Consider the following 16,790-nt stretch of genomic DNA (forward strand, 5'->3'; position numbering starts at 1 on the left):
TATCCGTAGAACCGATTGCTTTGCAGAGGAAGCGACTCGTCTCGAGTCCGGGCAGGGCGAGCAAAGCACGGTCTCAGGACATGTATGCTTATGAACGTTCGACGTACCCGTTCGACGCTCGGGGTGGTCATCGCCGCGGGCGCGTCCCCTCACCTTCATCGGCCAGTAGAGGATTGCTTTGCAGATGAAGCAACCGTCCCGAGTCTGGGCAGGGCGAGCAAGGCACGGTCTATGGACATGTATGCTTACGAACGTTCGGCGTACCCGTTTAGCGCTCGGGGTGGTCATTGTAGCGGGCGCGTTCCCTCACCTTCGTCGGCCAGTAGAGGATTGCTTTGCAGATCAAGCGACCCGTCTTGAGTCCAGGCAGGGCGAGCAAGGCACCGTCTCAGGACATGTATGCTTACGAACATTCGGCGTACCCGTTCAGCGCTCGGGGTGGTCATCGCCGCGGGCGCGTCCCCTCACCTTCGTCGGCCAGTAGAGGACAAAAAAGAGCAGAGAGCGAATGGGTGGAGCCGCGGAGGCAGTTTCGAAACACGCCCGACTCGGCGGCGGCGGAGAAGATTCGCAAAGAAGGAACACTGAAAGGCATCCAGTGATGGATGGTGGATGAGAATGCCGCTGCGTACAGATTTGGTCCTTGAAATCGTGTGCCCTTTGTCTTGAGCAAAGAAGCACAAAAGAAATGCGCTTGTTTTTTTTTCCTTTTATCTCATCTGCATAAAATACCGCGAGCTAGGACTGTCCCCTTCAGTCTGGGGAGGGGGAAGGTAGAGACGTTGCCGGCAACCTCATCCCCGTTTGCGCATAAATCAAGCAGGATTTGGAGTGTCAGACGCTTCGTGTCCTGCGTGCCGCTGGATTTTCTGGATGTGCTTTCACGTGCGCTTCTTTCCCGCGCCACTTTTAAGGGTTTTCTCGACATGGAAGTCAAGAGTCGCTGAGAGGAAAACGTCATATTTGGGATTAAGACGTCAGCTTAGAAACACGGGCGGAATGATTGCCCTGTCAAAAAAAACGTGTCGGGAAGCAGAAACCCGGCAAGCCGAGGACTGAATGTTGACCCGTTAGACCACAGAAACCTCCAAATGACAGGGCGGCTTTAATAGTTATGGAAATAAATTCTTTTTAACAACTTCCACCACCGCAGGACTGGTTGGAGGTCGACGAAAGTGTGGGGAAACAAAATAATTGCTAATTATGAAGGTTATGAGAACTTAAAGGCCCCTGTAAGTTTTCCTAATTTAGCGTGAAGGAGCTTCCACTCGCATGAGGGATAATGAGAAGATGTCCATGGTTTTCCAGGAATAGGAGTTCAAAGTTTTGCTGAGTTATAGCAACAGCGTTGAAACACGATACAAGTCATTAACAACCGCACAGTTTTGGGATGTTGTTGCAATGATGCCCGTTTAACCAAGAAATAGATTCATCTCAATGATTTTATTTGGGAAATATTTCACGGTGTCTGCAGGCAGCAGCCACTATCTCATCATTTAGGAATTAGGATGCTTTTAGTTTTCTTCTGCGGTGCAAGACTTGTATGACAGATGTAAGAGGTGGTGGTGGGATCTGCTCTGAGCCTCTTCTTGTTCTCTATTAGTGATGGACAGATTGACAAGTGAGGTTAGACCACTATTCTCATCATTCAGGAATTAGGATGCTTTTAGTTTTCTTCTGTGGCGCAAGACTTGTATGACAGATGTAAGAAGTGGTGGTGGGATCTGCTCTGAGCCTCTTCTTGTTCTCTATTAGTGATGGACAGATTGACAAGTGAGGTTAGACCACTATTCTCATCATTCAGGAATTAGGATGCTTTTAGTTTTCTTCTGTGGCGCAAGACTTGTATGACAGATGTAAGAAGTGGTGGTGGGATCTGCTCTGAGCCTCTTCTTGTTCTCTATTAGTGATGGACAGATTGACAAGTGAGGTTAGACCACTATTCTCATCATTCAGGAATTAGGATGCTTTTAGTTTTCTTCTGTGGCGCAAGACTTGTATGACAGATGTAAGAGGTGGTGGTGGGATCTGCTCTGAGCCTCTTCTTGTTCACTATTAGTGCCGGACAGATTAACAGGTGAGGTTAGAGCGGAGTCTCCATGGACTGAGAAGTTTGCAGATGACATTGTGATCTGCTGTGACAGCGGAAAGCAGGTGGAGGTACATCTAGAGAGGTGGAGGTATGCTCTGAGGAGGAACAAAGGTTAGCTGCAGCAAGATAGAGTAAATGTCTGGGAATGGGAGGAACCCAAGAGGAACGTTGAGGCTACAGGGAATGGAGATGAAGAAGATGGAGGAGTTGAAGTACTTAGGGTCAACAGTCCAGGGTGGAGAAGAGGTGGAGAAACATGTGCAGGTTGGAACAGCTGGAGAAAGGGTATCCAGGGCGTTAAAGGAGTATGAAAGGAATTTTGGAGAAGATGGAGGTAAGAGAGGTGTCTGGTTTGGAGACGCTGAGGAGAAGACAGAAGGAGGATACAGAAGATCAGGAACGAGTCCCTCAGAGGGGTTGTACATGGTAGATGTTCTGGAGATAAAGTCAAACTGAGGTGGTTTGGACATGGACTTGAAATTGTTTCTGCCCTTTTCAAAATATAGAAAACGTGAACAAAGCGCAAGTCAGGAGCTTCATTTCGCCGCCAAATCGTGAACATCAGAACCCGGCAGGCGGGAATAGATTCTCGTTTTATTCGATTTTGAAAGGTATCGAAACCAACAAAGATAGAAAGTACATGTATTATTTTGATGAATGAAATGATTTTGGAGAATCAAGACTACGGCTGCCTCCTTCCTCACAGTGGAGTAACATTAAGTGCCTGCTGGGTTTGTAATGATCCCCTCATCAAACTCCCGGCGAGAAAGTGAATTAAGATGTTGCCACAAATGTTGCACTATCTGTTAAAAGGTCATCCGCTAATGCCAACATTTGTCAGGGATCTAATTTTTATATCTTCTTTTTTTAATGAATTGTACGAGCCTCGGAGGCTCGATGGCCTCCGAGGCTCCAAGTTCTCAAGTTCTGTTTGGGCCTCCTGGTTCTTCCTCCTGGTCCCGGACAGATGTTGTCCCAGAAGTTGACCAAGGCATACAAGTCATGGGGCAAACCAGAAGACCTGAAGTTCCTTTGGATACTGTACTTACTCAAGACCACCTACTTGTGGAACGGGGGGCCGGAGTGGAGACTTGCGAGCGTCCCAGTGGAGACTCAGGGGTGCTCGCCAAGGTCACGGTCAACAGCCAATGGCTGACTCCAGAGTGCTGAAAAACGTCTGGTACTCCTCACTCTGCTGGATCTAAGGGTGCTTCTTCAGGAAAGTGCAGATTCCCTGCCCCACCTTGTAGATGTTGACACTCGCTGTCGCATCCACATCTGTTTCCGTGCCGAGCAAGGAGGCGCCTCTTCTCTTGCACTTGTTTTAGTCCATCTTACCGCCAACTTCTGGCCCGGCATGTGCTCCACAGCATCTCTGGTATCTCCTGCAGTCATCCGTGCACCTAGATGCTTTTTTTTGGCAACTAAATCGAATGTCGTCATGGAAACAGGGCCCTAGGGCAGAAGTCAACCCCGGGATGTGAGTCCCCATGTGACGTGTGAATGACGGAGCGAGTAGTTGTACGTCTCTAAAAGGCTTGTGGATGCGGAGTGACAACTTGTATGTCTCACTGCAGTACCGACTTTTTTTTTTTTTTATTGCCCCGTGACAGGAAGTGTCCTCTCAAGATGATCCTATTTCGGTTCATCACACGGTCACAGCGCCACCTACTGGCCCGGCATGGCACTACGCCTTCTCTGGTGTCGCCTACGGTCTTGTATGCACGGAATTCTTGTTAGCAAAAAAGCGAACATCGTCACAGAAACAGGGCCTCGTTCTTGTCAACATGTAAGAGCAGGTGATCGGGATGGAGGAATAACAAGTGAGACGACGACTTGAGGTAGAACCCTGGAGAAGGTAGACTAGAAGACATTTGGACAGACGTCGTCGTGAGAGCGTATAGCCTGCAACTAAATTCCCCGCGCTATTAATATTCATTAGTCAGGGATGGTGTTGAGTTGCTCCGGTGTGGCAGATAAACCTCCAAACTCATTTTCCATCTTTAGTCGCGAGCCGGAAGCCTCAAGAGACGGCGCAGGAGTCGTAATTCATAAAGAGCAACGTGATTAAAATCTGCCTCGTGAAGCGCGCAAATGATCACAAAGGTAAATTGGTAAAAGAAAAACAATCTTTTTATGACCCGTGTTGTCGTTCTCTTTCACACACACACACACATAAAGCAAAAACAAACACTCGTGGCTAATACCTTAAGCCACTTATTCCCGAACGCTTTGTAACACTTAGCTAAAAGTCGAAGCTCCGATGTTTGCTCGCTCCTGCAAATTCTGCAAATTCAGAGACGTCGCCACGATGACGCATTTCCTTTGTCCTAAACATCTTCACACCCTGTCTGGCCGTGGGCGACGTACGTACGTACAGTATCTCTGACTGCACAAAGGCGCTCTCCCAGGTTTTCATCTTCTACGGGGAGATGATTCTGCTAACGTTAGCTAGTTTTAGCTGCTGTTCGGGGGCTGACCTCGTCTTGCACGCCGTATAAAGACGCTCGCCTTTCAATCCGCACCTGAGATACACAGCGGACTTCTGTTGGTTGACGTTAGCATTTATTGCTAACGATTTCCGTTAAATACCTGTGAGACTGTCCTATTTGTCTGTTGATTTGTTTTTTTTCTCTGAGCAAGACACCAGCGGGGTTTACAAGTTGACGTTTAGTTGAAGTTTTATGAGAAGTTAATATCGGGACGTCTCGTGTTGTGCTTTTCCAAAAGAAGTAAGTTCCACGCAAAACAAACCACCGAAGAAGACGACGACATGGTCAGCATGGAGGTGGAAGCCGTAACCATGGACGACCAGCGTGTTTTTATCTTTTCCCTGCGCTAACCCAGTTAGCTGTTAGCTCACTCCAGACTTATTTTTGGCCAAACTGTTGACGTTTCTCTGCGAGCCCCAAAAAACCCTCTCTTGGGTAGCAGAACAGAAGAGCTCAGACCTTCTCATCCTCCTCCTGCTGTCCATTTGAGGCAAGAAAAGCGGACCAGTGACCACTGTAGTCTTTAACCGCAGTCCGCAAGAGGTCTCCGGTAATGGCCGTGGCTTTTGAGTTTTCTTGTGTCAAATGAGTTCCTACGGAACTGTAAAAACGCTGCCTTGGAGCAGGAACAGTGGTTCCCGTGTTGTCTGAACACTTCAAGAAAGTTCCTGAAAAGTTCTGACAGCCGGAGAGCGGCTGACGTGAGGATACCAGCATCGGTCTAATTTTTCGTTTCAAGAACCGTCCGACATCCCCGCTATGCCGAACTGATGTTCGCCCGATGTGAAATCGACACGGGAATCCAACTCGGCCGTGATTGGCTGCCGTTTCAACACGGCAATCACGAGTTGATTTGAAACGCCGAAGGGATTTCGGGCAACCGAAGACCGAAGTTCCGGCGTCAGGACTTTTCCCGTTTGCCTTCAGGCGTCACGGTAACGGGAGAAAAGGCGGTAAGTGAGGGGGAAAGAAGGAGGATGGGGTTTTGTGCTGATAAAATAAAATGAACGGGGGCCCGGTGTTAGACAGATAGCAGCAGCAGCGGCGGCGGCGGCGGCGGGGGAGCGAAGCCTGATGAGGTTCTCGCCGAGCATACCGAAGTACCCGATAAGAGAAGCCGCCGGGTGAAATCAATTTGACCCACTTGTTCCCTAAAGGGATCCAGAAGACAACATTAGAAAGGAAAAAACTGTCAATAGCAGCATTCTTTTGGAAGTTGGAGCCCCTAATCCGCCTCGCAAAGAAGCGCATTACCCCGAAAGAGAAATCCCTATGAATATATGGAGGGGCTGCTCTCGGGCGGGCTCTCGACGTTTGCAAACAAGACGAAACAACGGCGGGGAAGCGGTGGCGACTTTAGAAAACGGACCAATCACAAGGAGAGAGGACAGGATGAAGGCGGGCATGAGACGAGTCCATCGAAGGAGGAGTGAGAGATTTGGTCGATGGAGCTTGACTTGTACTCCTTGCCGGAGCCTCTCATTGCAGATAATGGTCTTCATGACCATCAGTGAATAGCAGTTGGGCCCATATTGTAATTTCGCAGTTCAGAGGGTTTCTTTGGGGTGAAAACACCAAATGTCAGTTGCCTTTTAACCGTCCGCTCCCACTCAAACATATCCAGGAGGTTCATTGGAAGCCCTGACTTTTAAAAGACACGTGGATGAGAGGGCGAGTGGTTGGAGGTTCCTAAACGTGGGCCTGTGATGCTTTAGCATCCTCCGACCCCGAGTGCAGCCGTTTAGATACGACTGCTGCTCGGTCGTATCTGAAATGCTGTAAATCATAGACATACCCTTTTGGTACTTGGTGTTTTTTTTTTTGGACACGACTTTTGTACCCTTCTCTTCTTCTAAATATGGATTCCACCTTGGCGTTTCAAATATCAGATACCGCTCTTTCGCTAATCCGACCTAGCCGTCGTACTGCTAAGCGTCCGGACGTGGGGGAAACCCGATACGAAAAGGCGACGGGATTTCCAGAGAGAGGGGAAGGAAAAGACACTCTCAGGAAGTCCCTCTCTTCTGTCGAAAGCCAATTAGCCACAGCTTTGAATCCCCCAACAATCCGCTCTGCCCGACTCGGCCGTGGAGTCGCAGCTTGGAAACTCTGCGCTCCATTAAAGCAGCCCGGGAGCTGATCTGCGAACGGCGCTCCCCTCGCCGACGGCTGCGACGAGGATGTACAAGTCATGACGCAAGACTGGCCACTCGCCTGTCGCTGCCCGTCATCAGACTAATGGAGCCCTGGAGAAAAGAAGCTGTGCTAGTAGTGCTCTTGGCAGCATCTGCCACCTTCTTGCCTTCGGTAGCGGGGTTGCTAGCGCTCTTGTCTTACAAGCGAGAAGATCGGATGCCTTTCTGTGTGGACTCGTCCCTTGAAGATGTTCCGCCAGTCGTCCGAGCTGCTTCGCACTGAAGGAGATTCTGACGTCCTGTTGACGTCCACCGATGTTGGAACCCATTGCAGAGATGAGACAGTGAGACAGAATAAACGAGAACTAAACCTCCACTCCTCTGGTGATACTCCTGGAATGTTGGCACGCTCACTCTCGAAGACGAATCACTGCGTAGGTCCTGGATGATTATTAATGCATAATTTTCTCCATCCATGACCGCAAGTTGTAATTGTGTTCACTGATGAAGATGGATGAGTGATCTTCAGCAGGAGCTTCATATCTGCAATGTAGCCTATGGAGCCTTGTTCATCCAGGCTCCTGGTGAGGGCAGGGTCTCCAGGAGATCCTATCGACCAGGCGCGTCAAGGCTTTTGTTGTGAATTCATAGAAAAGCTGTTGTCGCTTTGGAGCGTTCCGGGTTCACGTGAATCTCCGTGGACCAGTGACGGCAGTCAGGTGAGGCACGAGAGGCCGTGCCTCACTCGCCAATCTTGGAAGGAAAAAAAATGTAAAATGAAAAAGAGAATGAAATGGTTATATATATCAGTGATTTGGATTATTGCCGTGTTTTACACTTAGCTACATCAGTTTTCAATTATTTTTTTTTAATATTCAAAAATGGCTCGATTTTTCATATTTATTATTCAAATGCTGAGAAGAGACGTGCGGTGAGGCAGCGGACTGTTGAGCCTCAATGATGGCTAACTCGCATTCTCTGCACTAAGACCGTATCGCTGTCGCTACGAAGATGTCGAAACACTTTTGCTAGATGAACTCCATTGTTTTTTTTTGTCAACAGCCGTATGTGTTCCTCTAGTTTCTTGTGCTGAGTGACCATAAAACAAAGAGCCGCTGAGTGAGGCACGCAGTTCTCCTGCCTCATGGAAGTCAGTGCCTCCCCAGCCATGAACCTGCTACTTCGTCGCTACTCCCTTGCGTGTTCCTTCTCTAGAAACGTCCCTGAAAGCGTTCCCGAGGGTCAGCTGACAGGGTCAGTCCTTGCTGAGACCCTAAACCCCCTGGTCACCCCTGACGGTATCGACTCCGCCGCCAGTCTTAATTCGACCCTTTCCATTTGCCTCTTTCGCTCGACATTGACTCTTTTACTTAATTCTAAGTTTGCGGCTTCCGGCAGTTTGATCTAACAATCGAGGGGACGCCTCGTTTATGCTAATCATTCAATAAATAGCAAACGGCGTCCACTTTCAGAGCTCTTTCATTGCCACTCATCACCAACGGGAGTAGCCTAGGGATTCGGTGTCTTGCCAGAAGAAACTTTACCTTGGAAGTCACATCTTTTTGGGGGTTCAGTGTGAACTGTATGCTCCTTGTACTCTGATTTCTGGTGGCGCCAGCCTCCACGTGGGAAGCCGCCAGAAGAGCTTTGGTGTTCTGCAGCTTAGTCATACCCCAAGGGAACAGATTTTGGGTATGCTCCCCTTCAATCATGCATTTCACCTCCAGTGATTGCAGCTCTGGCGGCGCAGACGCACCTGAGCCCAGATTTTCTGAAGGAGTTTTTCTCCAGCCTGAAACTAAGAGGTCGTTATCATCTTTCTGGAATGACGGTGTCGCAATCCTGGAGAGAAGCGGCCTCTCCACGGCTCCGGTGCTCCTCGGAGTCCACTTCAGAGCAGACGAAGGGAAAAATCGAGGTTTATTTTTACCAGTTTTGAGCGCTCGGGACTGTTTCTGGCCAGAGAACGGAATTGATTTTGCTCTTGAGCCTCCATCGGAGTGTGTTTGTGTGTTGATGGCAGTGGAGCTGCTGCTGCTGTAGCTCCGTTTCTGTCTTCATTTATGCAGTACTTCTGGCTGGCTCAGCCTCTCCACACCGATCGGGAGTGAGTGATTGGCCCTTTCTGCGTCCCCAGTGGACAAATGACTAAAATCGTGCCCATGCGACCTCAACAAGGGTGCAACGATATCTTGTATCTTGCGCCAAACATCTCCTAGCCCATCAGAAGGCATCCCATCTCTTAGTGTACACTAGGAGATGGGATCCGAACCGATCTCTCATCAGGGATTGGCCGGTGTACGCTACGCTCTGGAAGCAGCTCACATGTGCATTCATGTAAAACATCTCAATAAAAGGTACGGTTCCAAGTTCGCCTAATTCCGAAAAGCCGATTACAGCATTTCTCCCTGACGAAACAGAGCCGTGGGCTCGCAGGTAATGGTCTGCCGCCCTTTATCCGATTTGCGAGTGTCCTGCAGAAGTATTCCCACCGATGTCCGATCGATAACGCCGTTCATTTTCTGTTAATTCCCAAGTAACTGTCCAATTATCGCAAGGCGCGTTAATAAGGTTGGCGTGCGCAGGGATGCTTTGTTGGTACTTTACAACAGTTTGCACGAAATTGAAGGATGATTTCTTGCTCCTTTCACCAACACCACCCCTGCGCCCTACAGCTAGCTACCCAGGGAGTTCCATCTGCCGTGATTTTTACACTCTTGTACTTTGCCCTGCCTGCATACCCTGAATGCTAACGCTAGCTCTTTCATTCTCCGTTGCAGGGAAGCAATGTGGTGGAGGACCAAGATCTCCTGGAAATCGGGATCCTCAACTCGGCCCACAGACAGCGCCTCCTGCAGGCCATCCGGCTTCTTCCCAGGGTGGGTAGCTCGCCTCGTTCCTTTTAGTTAAAAATAGAGAAAGGCGCCGATGGGAACTTTCTCCGCGTCGGGAGATTCAGGAAAGTCGCACCAAGCGTCAGATACCTGAAAAGAGGCGTCGTCCGAGTCCGAATCAAGAACTCCCGGAAAGGAAAGTTTGGCCCGTCTGCCGCAGCAGGGTGTCGGTACGAAACGAAAGAAAACAAAACAAAACAAAAAAAAAGAACTCTTAGAGGTGGATGCGGATAAGCAGGTTTGACGCCCAGAACATTGGGATCCGCAGTCAGCACTTTCCTTCACTCGCGCCCGTTAAACTTTCCAGAACACTTCGGTGTTGCCTCCCCTTTCCGACACACACAGGGAGGTAGTCTTTGAAGCCGTTAGCCTGTCAAGGAGAATGAATAATAAACGATGCGCAGCCCCCCCCCCTCGCCACCTTCCCGCCCCCTTTCGTGACGCATTCGCCCGTTTGGCGAAGAATGAAAGCGCGCGTGATCTCGATCGACTTCCCCGGTTCGCATCCCGAGGGGGCGACCCGGGTCTTTTAACCAGAAGTTTGAATCACGCTGTTCCGGAGGGGTTGAGGAAGGAAGCTGGGTGATTAATTAAACAGAATAAACAACACGGCCAACGCCGCGTTTCAGGTCAAACTTCGACTTCATCACGGGGAGTGAACGGATGACCGCCCGAGCACGACGGAGGTCTCCGATCTCGAATAAACGCCTTGAAAAATAGAAGGTTTATCCGCGTCTAACTCCGTTGTGATGTTGAATAATTCAGAAAAAGCCTCGGCGGCAGGTAGGATTGGGTTCGGATGGCGAGACGGACGTCTTTTGCGGTGGCACAGAGGCGTGGTGAAGCGTTCAAAATGAAAAGTTGCGCGCCAATCGGTTGTTTTTGGACGTCCAAAAGTGGATTTAACGTCTTAAAATACAGGGTGCGAAACGCGCTTGTGCCTCCTCTGCTCAGGTGCGGCCCGTCGGCTACGACGGCAACAACCCCACATCGGTGGCGGAGTGGCTGGAGTCTCTGGAGCTGGGCGACTACACCAAATCTTTCCTCATCAACGGCTACACCTCCATGGAGCTGGTGAAGAAGATCTGGGAGATCGAGCTAATCAACGTGAGTCCCGGACTTTTCTATTTTTGTAAATAAATCCCTGTCTGAAGACAATAAACGGTGGTGACTGGATCCCCGCGGTGCCTTCGGTCCAAAACGGGTGAAAACCATGTCGGTGGCAATGTCCTTTTTGTTAGCATTAGCTTGACGGTAGTCCCGCGTAGCGACTCCTGTCACCAGGCTGCCGTCCGGACGTCTGAGTTTCGAGCCTCGAATTGTAAAGTGTCTCGGCGTCCGCTCCTCATGGCCTCATAGCGCTGTACTCCAGTTAGCATTCACCCGCTCACGCATCCACTGTAGCGCAGGCGCTAACCGGGACATCGGGAGCAACCAGAGGGGCAAGTTCGTCTTACCCAAGGACTCCTCAGTGTGGGGCGAGGAGGAACTGGGTGTCCAACCACCGACTGGTTTACTGTCTGAACCAGTCGATGGCTTTTGAAGATGCTTTATCTCAAGGACCACATGAAGAGGCTTGCTTTTGCTATTACCTTGCTACTGCTTCCTGGTTCGGTCCATGTCTCCTGGGTTGTACCTGCAGGCCCGTGGCCTCCATCCTGGGTTCCGCATCTGCCGGTACATCGTAGAACTCTTCCGCCACCCGAATGCTCGGACTGATTCCATTCCCTCGGATCTTGGAGGCCGGTCGGCGCAGCGGTTAGCGATTTCCCCGTGACGGCGGGAGGGTTGCCGGTTGGTTTCCCACAGGGGGGGGCGTCTCTGTGTGGAGGCTCCATGTTGTATCTGCGTGGGGTTCCTCAGGGTTCTCCGGGTTCCTCCCACAGTCCAAACATGTGCCGGAGGTTCACCGAAGACCCTGCATAGTCCTGACGCGTCAATGAGAGGGTGAATGATTGTATGTCTCAATATGGCATGTGAATGAAAGGATGAATGGTTGAATGTCTCTATATAACATGTGAATGAAAGGGTAAATGGTTGCATATCTTTATATGAATGGACTGAGAGGGTGAATGTTTCATGTGCAAATATGACGTGTGAATGAGAGGGTGAATATTTGTGTGTCTCAAAAGTACATGTGAATGAGAGGGTAAATGGTTGAATGTCTCACTATGGCATGTGAATGAAAGGGTTAATGTTTGTGTGTCTCAAAAGTAGATGTGAATGAGAGGGTGAATCGTTGCATATCTTTATATGAAAGGACTGAGAGGGTGAATGTTTCATGTGCCGATATGACGTGTGAATGAGAGGGTGAATGTTTGTGTGTCTCAAAAGTACATGTGAATAAGAGGGTGAATGGTTGAATGTCTCACTATGACATGTGAATGGCTGGAGGATAAGCAGTAGAGAAAATGAATGGATGTCGGAAGCGCGTGGTTTCGGTGAGAAGCCGCGATGCAGAGCAGGAGGGAGAACCTGGCCGGGGTGAGAGGAAGGGTTCTTTCTTTCTTTCTTTCTTTCTTTCTTTCTTTCTTTCTTTCTTTCTTTCTTTCTTTCCTTCCCAGCAGTGGATGGAGTGATAAAGCGCGGAGCGATCAGCTGGAGGAGGTAGAGAGGGAGTTACATAAGCATGTGGGATGCAAGATGTTCCACAGTGTTAGGGATAGCGCCCACGCGTTGCACTAGAGTGCGCGTGTGTGTGTGTGTGTGTGTGTGTCTGTATGTGTGTGTGTGTGTGTGTGCATGCAAACACGATGTGCCTCTGTAAGCACTCCACGAGACAAAGACAGTTAATACATGCTGATACCGTCGCTATGCTAAAGCTACTCAAATGGGATTTTCAGCTCAAACCTGTACGCCGGTCTGGTTCGGCGTGTGTGTGTGTGTGTGTGTGTGTGTGTGTGCATGCAGAACGTCCACATACATGCGAGGCGCTCGCTGCCGCCGTCCTTCACCGCCGGCGGAAGCGAGCGCCTCGCCGCCGACCGACCGCCGGCCTGTTCTTGTGTTGCAGAGCGGCTGCGGTGCACAGATACACCACTAGATGGTGCGCCATCTCTAATTTTCTCCAGCCGGTTTGCACAGTTCCATCATGCTGTCATTTGTTTTGGAAATAAAATAAGGCGTTTATCGCTTCTACCTCACAACCAGAAAGTGTCCGGTTGGATTCCCACCGTGTTCTTCACGTGTCTGCGTGGGGTTCCTCAGGGTTCTCCGGGTTCCTCCCTTCTTTAGAGAACCTGAATTATCTGGGACGTGAATGAGAGGGTGAATGGTTTGTTTGTCTCTACATGCAGCCCTGTGATTGGTCCAGGCTGACCCCCTCTCGCCCAATCACAGCTGGGATAAGCGGTGTAGATTTTAAATGAATGAATCCATGAATTGATTATTCTCACTAGGACAACTGCATGACGACAGTTTTTCTTATGGTGATGGAAGTGTGTGTATATTTGTGTGTGTGTGTGTGTGTGTGTGTGTGTGTGTGTGTGGAGAGAGGAGGGACGGTGAAGATCTGGGTAGAAGGACCACCGAGGATGTTGGAGGCCCAGAGGAAGACCAGAGGGGAGGTTTATGGATGGAGGGAAAGAGGAGATGGCTAGATGGAAGCAGCTGATTGGCTGTTGGGTTAGACGGAGGCATCCGATTGGCTGTGGAGACCCTGGGGGGAAACAAATGTAATCCGTGTGTGTTCAGGGGTTTCCTGAGTGACAAACAACGTGAGAAGACGGGAGGAAAAGCAGTATTTCTAAATATCTCCGCTTCTCAAGCCCTCATTGAACATTGGTGGTGTTTGATGGAGACGATGGATGGAATTGCGGTGCAAACACTCAGATGTCCACACGGAGGCGCTGCAGGCTTTGCTGAGACACGTTTTCCACATCCTGGCCTCCTCATTCTGTCACCGCGTGTCGTCTCCGGGTGCGAACACGCTGTTTCTTCGTCTGCTCGGGTTCCTCGGGTTCCTCGGGTTCCTCGGGTTCTCCGGGTTCCTCCAAACACACGCAGGAGGTTGGAGATCCTGGAAGGTCCAGACATGTGAATGTGAATGATCATTTTTCCAGGAAAAGGTTTGCATCATAAACTTCTCTAGCATGTGAATACCTGTGTGTGTGTGTGTGTGTGTGTGTGTCTGTGTGTGTGTGTGTGTGCGCGCAATGGGTGTGTGTCTGTCTCCATGGGTGTGTGTGCATGTTTGTGTTTGTGTGTGATGGGTGTGTGTTTGTGTGTGTTTACACAATATATGACATGTGTGTCTGTCTTTGCGCGTTTCTGTGTGTGTGTGTGTGTGTGTGTGTGTGTGTGTGTGTGTGTGTGTGTGTGTGTGAGAGAGCGCGCACATGGTTATGCATGCATTTTTGTGTTTGTGTATGATGGGTGTGTGTTTTCACAATATATCATATGTGTGTCTGTCTATGGACGGGCCTTCCTGAGTGTGTGTGTGTGTGTGTTAGTGTGTGTGTGTTCGTGTGTAACGTGTCTATCTGTCTTACTATTTGTGCATATACATATGTGTCTGTGTTTGTGTGTGTTTGACGTGATGTGTGTGTGCATGCACGTGTGTGTGTTTGTCTGTGTGATGTATGTGTGTCTGTCTGCATGTGTATGTGTGTGTTGATCCACTCACATTTGTGTGTGTCTGTGTGTGTTTGTGTTGCTGCACAAGTGCGTGTGTACGTGTGATGGATGTGCGTGAGTGTGTGTGTGTGTATGTGATGGGTGTGTGTCTTTCTGCGCGCACATGCGTATGTGTGCATGCATGCGCAAGTGTGTGTCTGTCCTACAGCATGGTAGCACTTGCGTGTGCGCGAGACTGTATGATGTGTGTCTTACTGCAGGAGTGCATGTGAGATGGGTGTGTGCCTTGCTGGGCGCACGCACGTGTGTTCTGTGTGTGTGTGTGTGTGTGTGTGTGTGTGTGTGTGTGTGTGTGTGTGGGTGTGGGTGATTCACCTACAGGACCAAACTTGTCTCCGTGTTCCCTTCTATTATTAAAACATGCTAACTCCAAAGACACACGCACACACACTCACATCACACACACACGCACACACACACACACACACACATAAAAACGGGGGTGTGTTGTGAGCCGTGTGTAAACACGCGGGTGCACCAGGGGTCCAAAATAAATTTAGGCCAGTTATGAGAGTTCTGCCTGTTTTTTTTTTCCCTTCTGCTTGTACTGGGTTGCCATGACGGCGACTCGTTACCATAGAGACCAGAAATATGTGTATAAATTCATCGGAATCAGTTTTGTTGCCGTTTTTTTTTTTTTTTTCTTTTTCCTCCGCAAGTACACGTGTGTGTGAATGCGTGTCATGTTCCCGTCGCCGCCACCTTCTCCGTCACCTCTCCAGGAGGACAGATTGCCTCACATCCCGGTACCAGATGGTCCCGGCCTTAAATAGTCACCGCAGGATTAAACCCTATATAATGCACACACACGCACACACACACACACACACACACACACACACACACACACACACACACGTAGCGAGGAGACGGGCGTCCACCGTCCAGTCAGTCATCCGATGACACACTCCCGGGGCCGTCTGGCGTTCCGTCTCGGGTTTGAGGCGGAGCTACATTTTGGCGACGGATGGATTTTTTTTTTCTTTTTATATTTTTTTATTGTTATTTTCTCGGCTTTGTCCCGCCTATTGATCGATCTATCAGTTATTTCCTCGGGTGATCAGTTACGGATTCGGTCCGGGATGGTGCTCGGCTTCGGGTCCGCTTCGATCGGACGGGGGTCGGGGGTTTCGATACGAGGCCGATCTCATAAACACGGCTGATCGATCAATACCTGAATTGATCGGTTGATCGGTTTAAGATACTTGATTCTCCTTTGACGTCCGACAATGATCCCCCTTCTTTTACACGGAGCAGATCAGGGTTTCACAGCCCCTCACGCAAAAAATAAAAGTTGTACAGTTAAACCTCATCCATTGATCCATTCATTGATCTATATTGATTGGGGGTTCACTCGCCTGTCAATCAAAGGGGTGATCGCACGTCTGTGTAAGGCGTGTAATGAGGGTGAATATTGTATGTTCATGTATGACATGAATGAGAGGGGGAATTTTGTATGTTTAAACATGACATATGTGAACGGCTGAATGTTTTATGTTTATTGTGACGTGTGTGACTGTATGTTTATTTTATGTTCATGTATGACGTGTGAGAACAGGGGAATGTTGTATGTTTATTGTATGTTATGTATGACATGTGTGAACGGGCGAATATAGTATGTTTATGTATAACGTGTGTGAACGGGTGAATGTTGTATGTTTATTGTATGTTTATCTATGGCGTGTGAACAGGTGAATGTTGTATGTTTATATATGATGTGTGTGACGTGTGTTAATGTATGTTTATTGTATGTTTCTGTATGACGTGTGTGAACGGCTGAATGTTGTATGTTTATATATGATATGTGTAAATGTGTGTTTATTGTATGTTTATGTATAACATGTGTGACGTGTGTGAATGTATGTTTATTGTATGTTTATGCATGACGTGTGTGAACGGCTGAGTGTTGTATATTTATTGTATGTTTATGCATGACGTGTGTGAACGGCTGAATGTTGTATGTTTATTGTATGTTATGTATGACGTGTGTGAACGGCTGAATGTTGTATGTTTATTGTATGTTATGTATGATGTGTGTGAACGGCTGAATGTTGTATGTTTATTGTATGTTATGTATGACGTGTGTGTGAACGGCTGAATGTTGTATGTTTATTGTATGTTATGTATGACGTGTGTGAACGGCTGAATGTTGTATGTTTATTGTATGTTATGTATGACGTGTGTGAACAGCTGAGTGTTGTATGTTTATTGTATGTTTATGCGTGACGTGTGTGAACGGCTGAATGTTGTATGTTTATTGTATGTTATGTATGACGTGTGTGAACGGCTGAATGTTGTATGTTTATTGTATGTTATGTATGACGTGTGTGAACGGCTGAATGTTGTATGTTTATTGTATGTTATGTATGACGTGTGTGAACGGCTGAATGTTGTATGTTTATTGTATGTTTATGCGTGACGTGTGTGAACGGCTGAATGTTGTATGTTTATTGTATGTTATGTATGACGTGTGTGAACGGCTGAATGTTGTATGTTTATTGTATGTTATGTATGACGTGTGTGAACGGCTGAATGTTGTATG

At 48.7% G+C, this 16,790-nt stretch overlaps 1 protein-coding gene across 5 annotated transcripts in view; it reads left to right on the forward strand.

Annotated features, from left to right (window-relative positions):
• anks1b (ankyrin repeat and sterile alpha motif domain containing 1B) overlaps positions 1 to 16,790 on the forward strand; it is a 260,974-nt gene that overhangs the window by 203,815 nt on the left and 40,369 nt on the right. For all 5 annotated transcript variants that reach the window (XM_086146400.1, XM_086146403.1, XM_086146401.1 and 2 more), the window contains exons 18-19: positions 9,500 to 9,598; positions 10,568 to 10,720. In XM_086146400.1, coding sequence (XP_086002526.1) covers positions 9,500 to 9,598; positions 10,568 to 10,720 — 252 coding nt within the window. The remainder of the gene's footprint in view (positions 1 to 9,499; positions 9,599 to 10,567; positions 10,721 to 16,790) is intronic.

Source organism: Fistularia commersonii, chromosome 5 (assembly GCF_037954325.1).
Source record: "Fistularia commersonii isolate RoL2024-O1a breed Wild chromosome 5, RoL_Fcom_v1.0, whole genome shotgun sequence".
Classification (NCBI taxonomy): domain Eukaryota; kingdom Metazoa; phylum Chordata; class Actinopteri; order Syngnathiformes; family Fistulariidae; genus Fistularia; species Fistularia commersonii.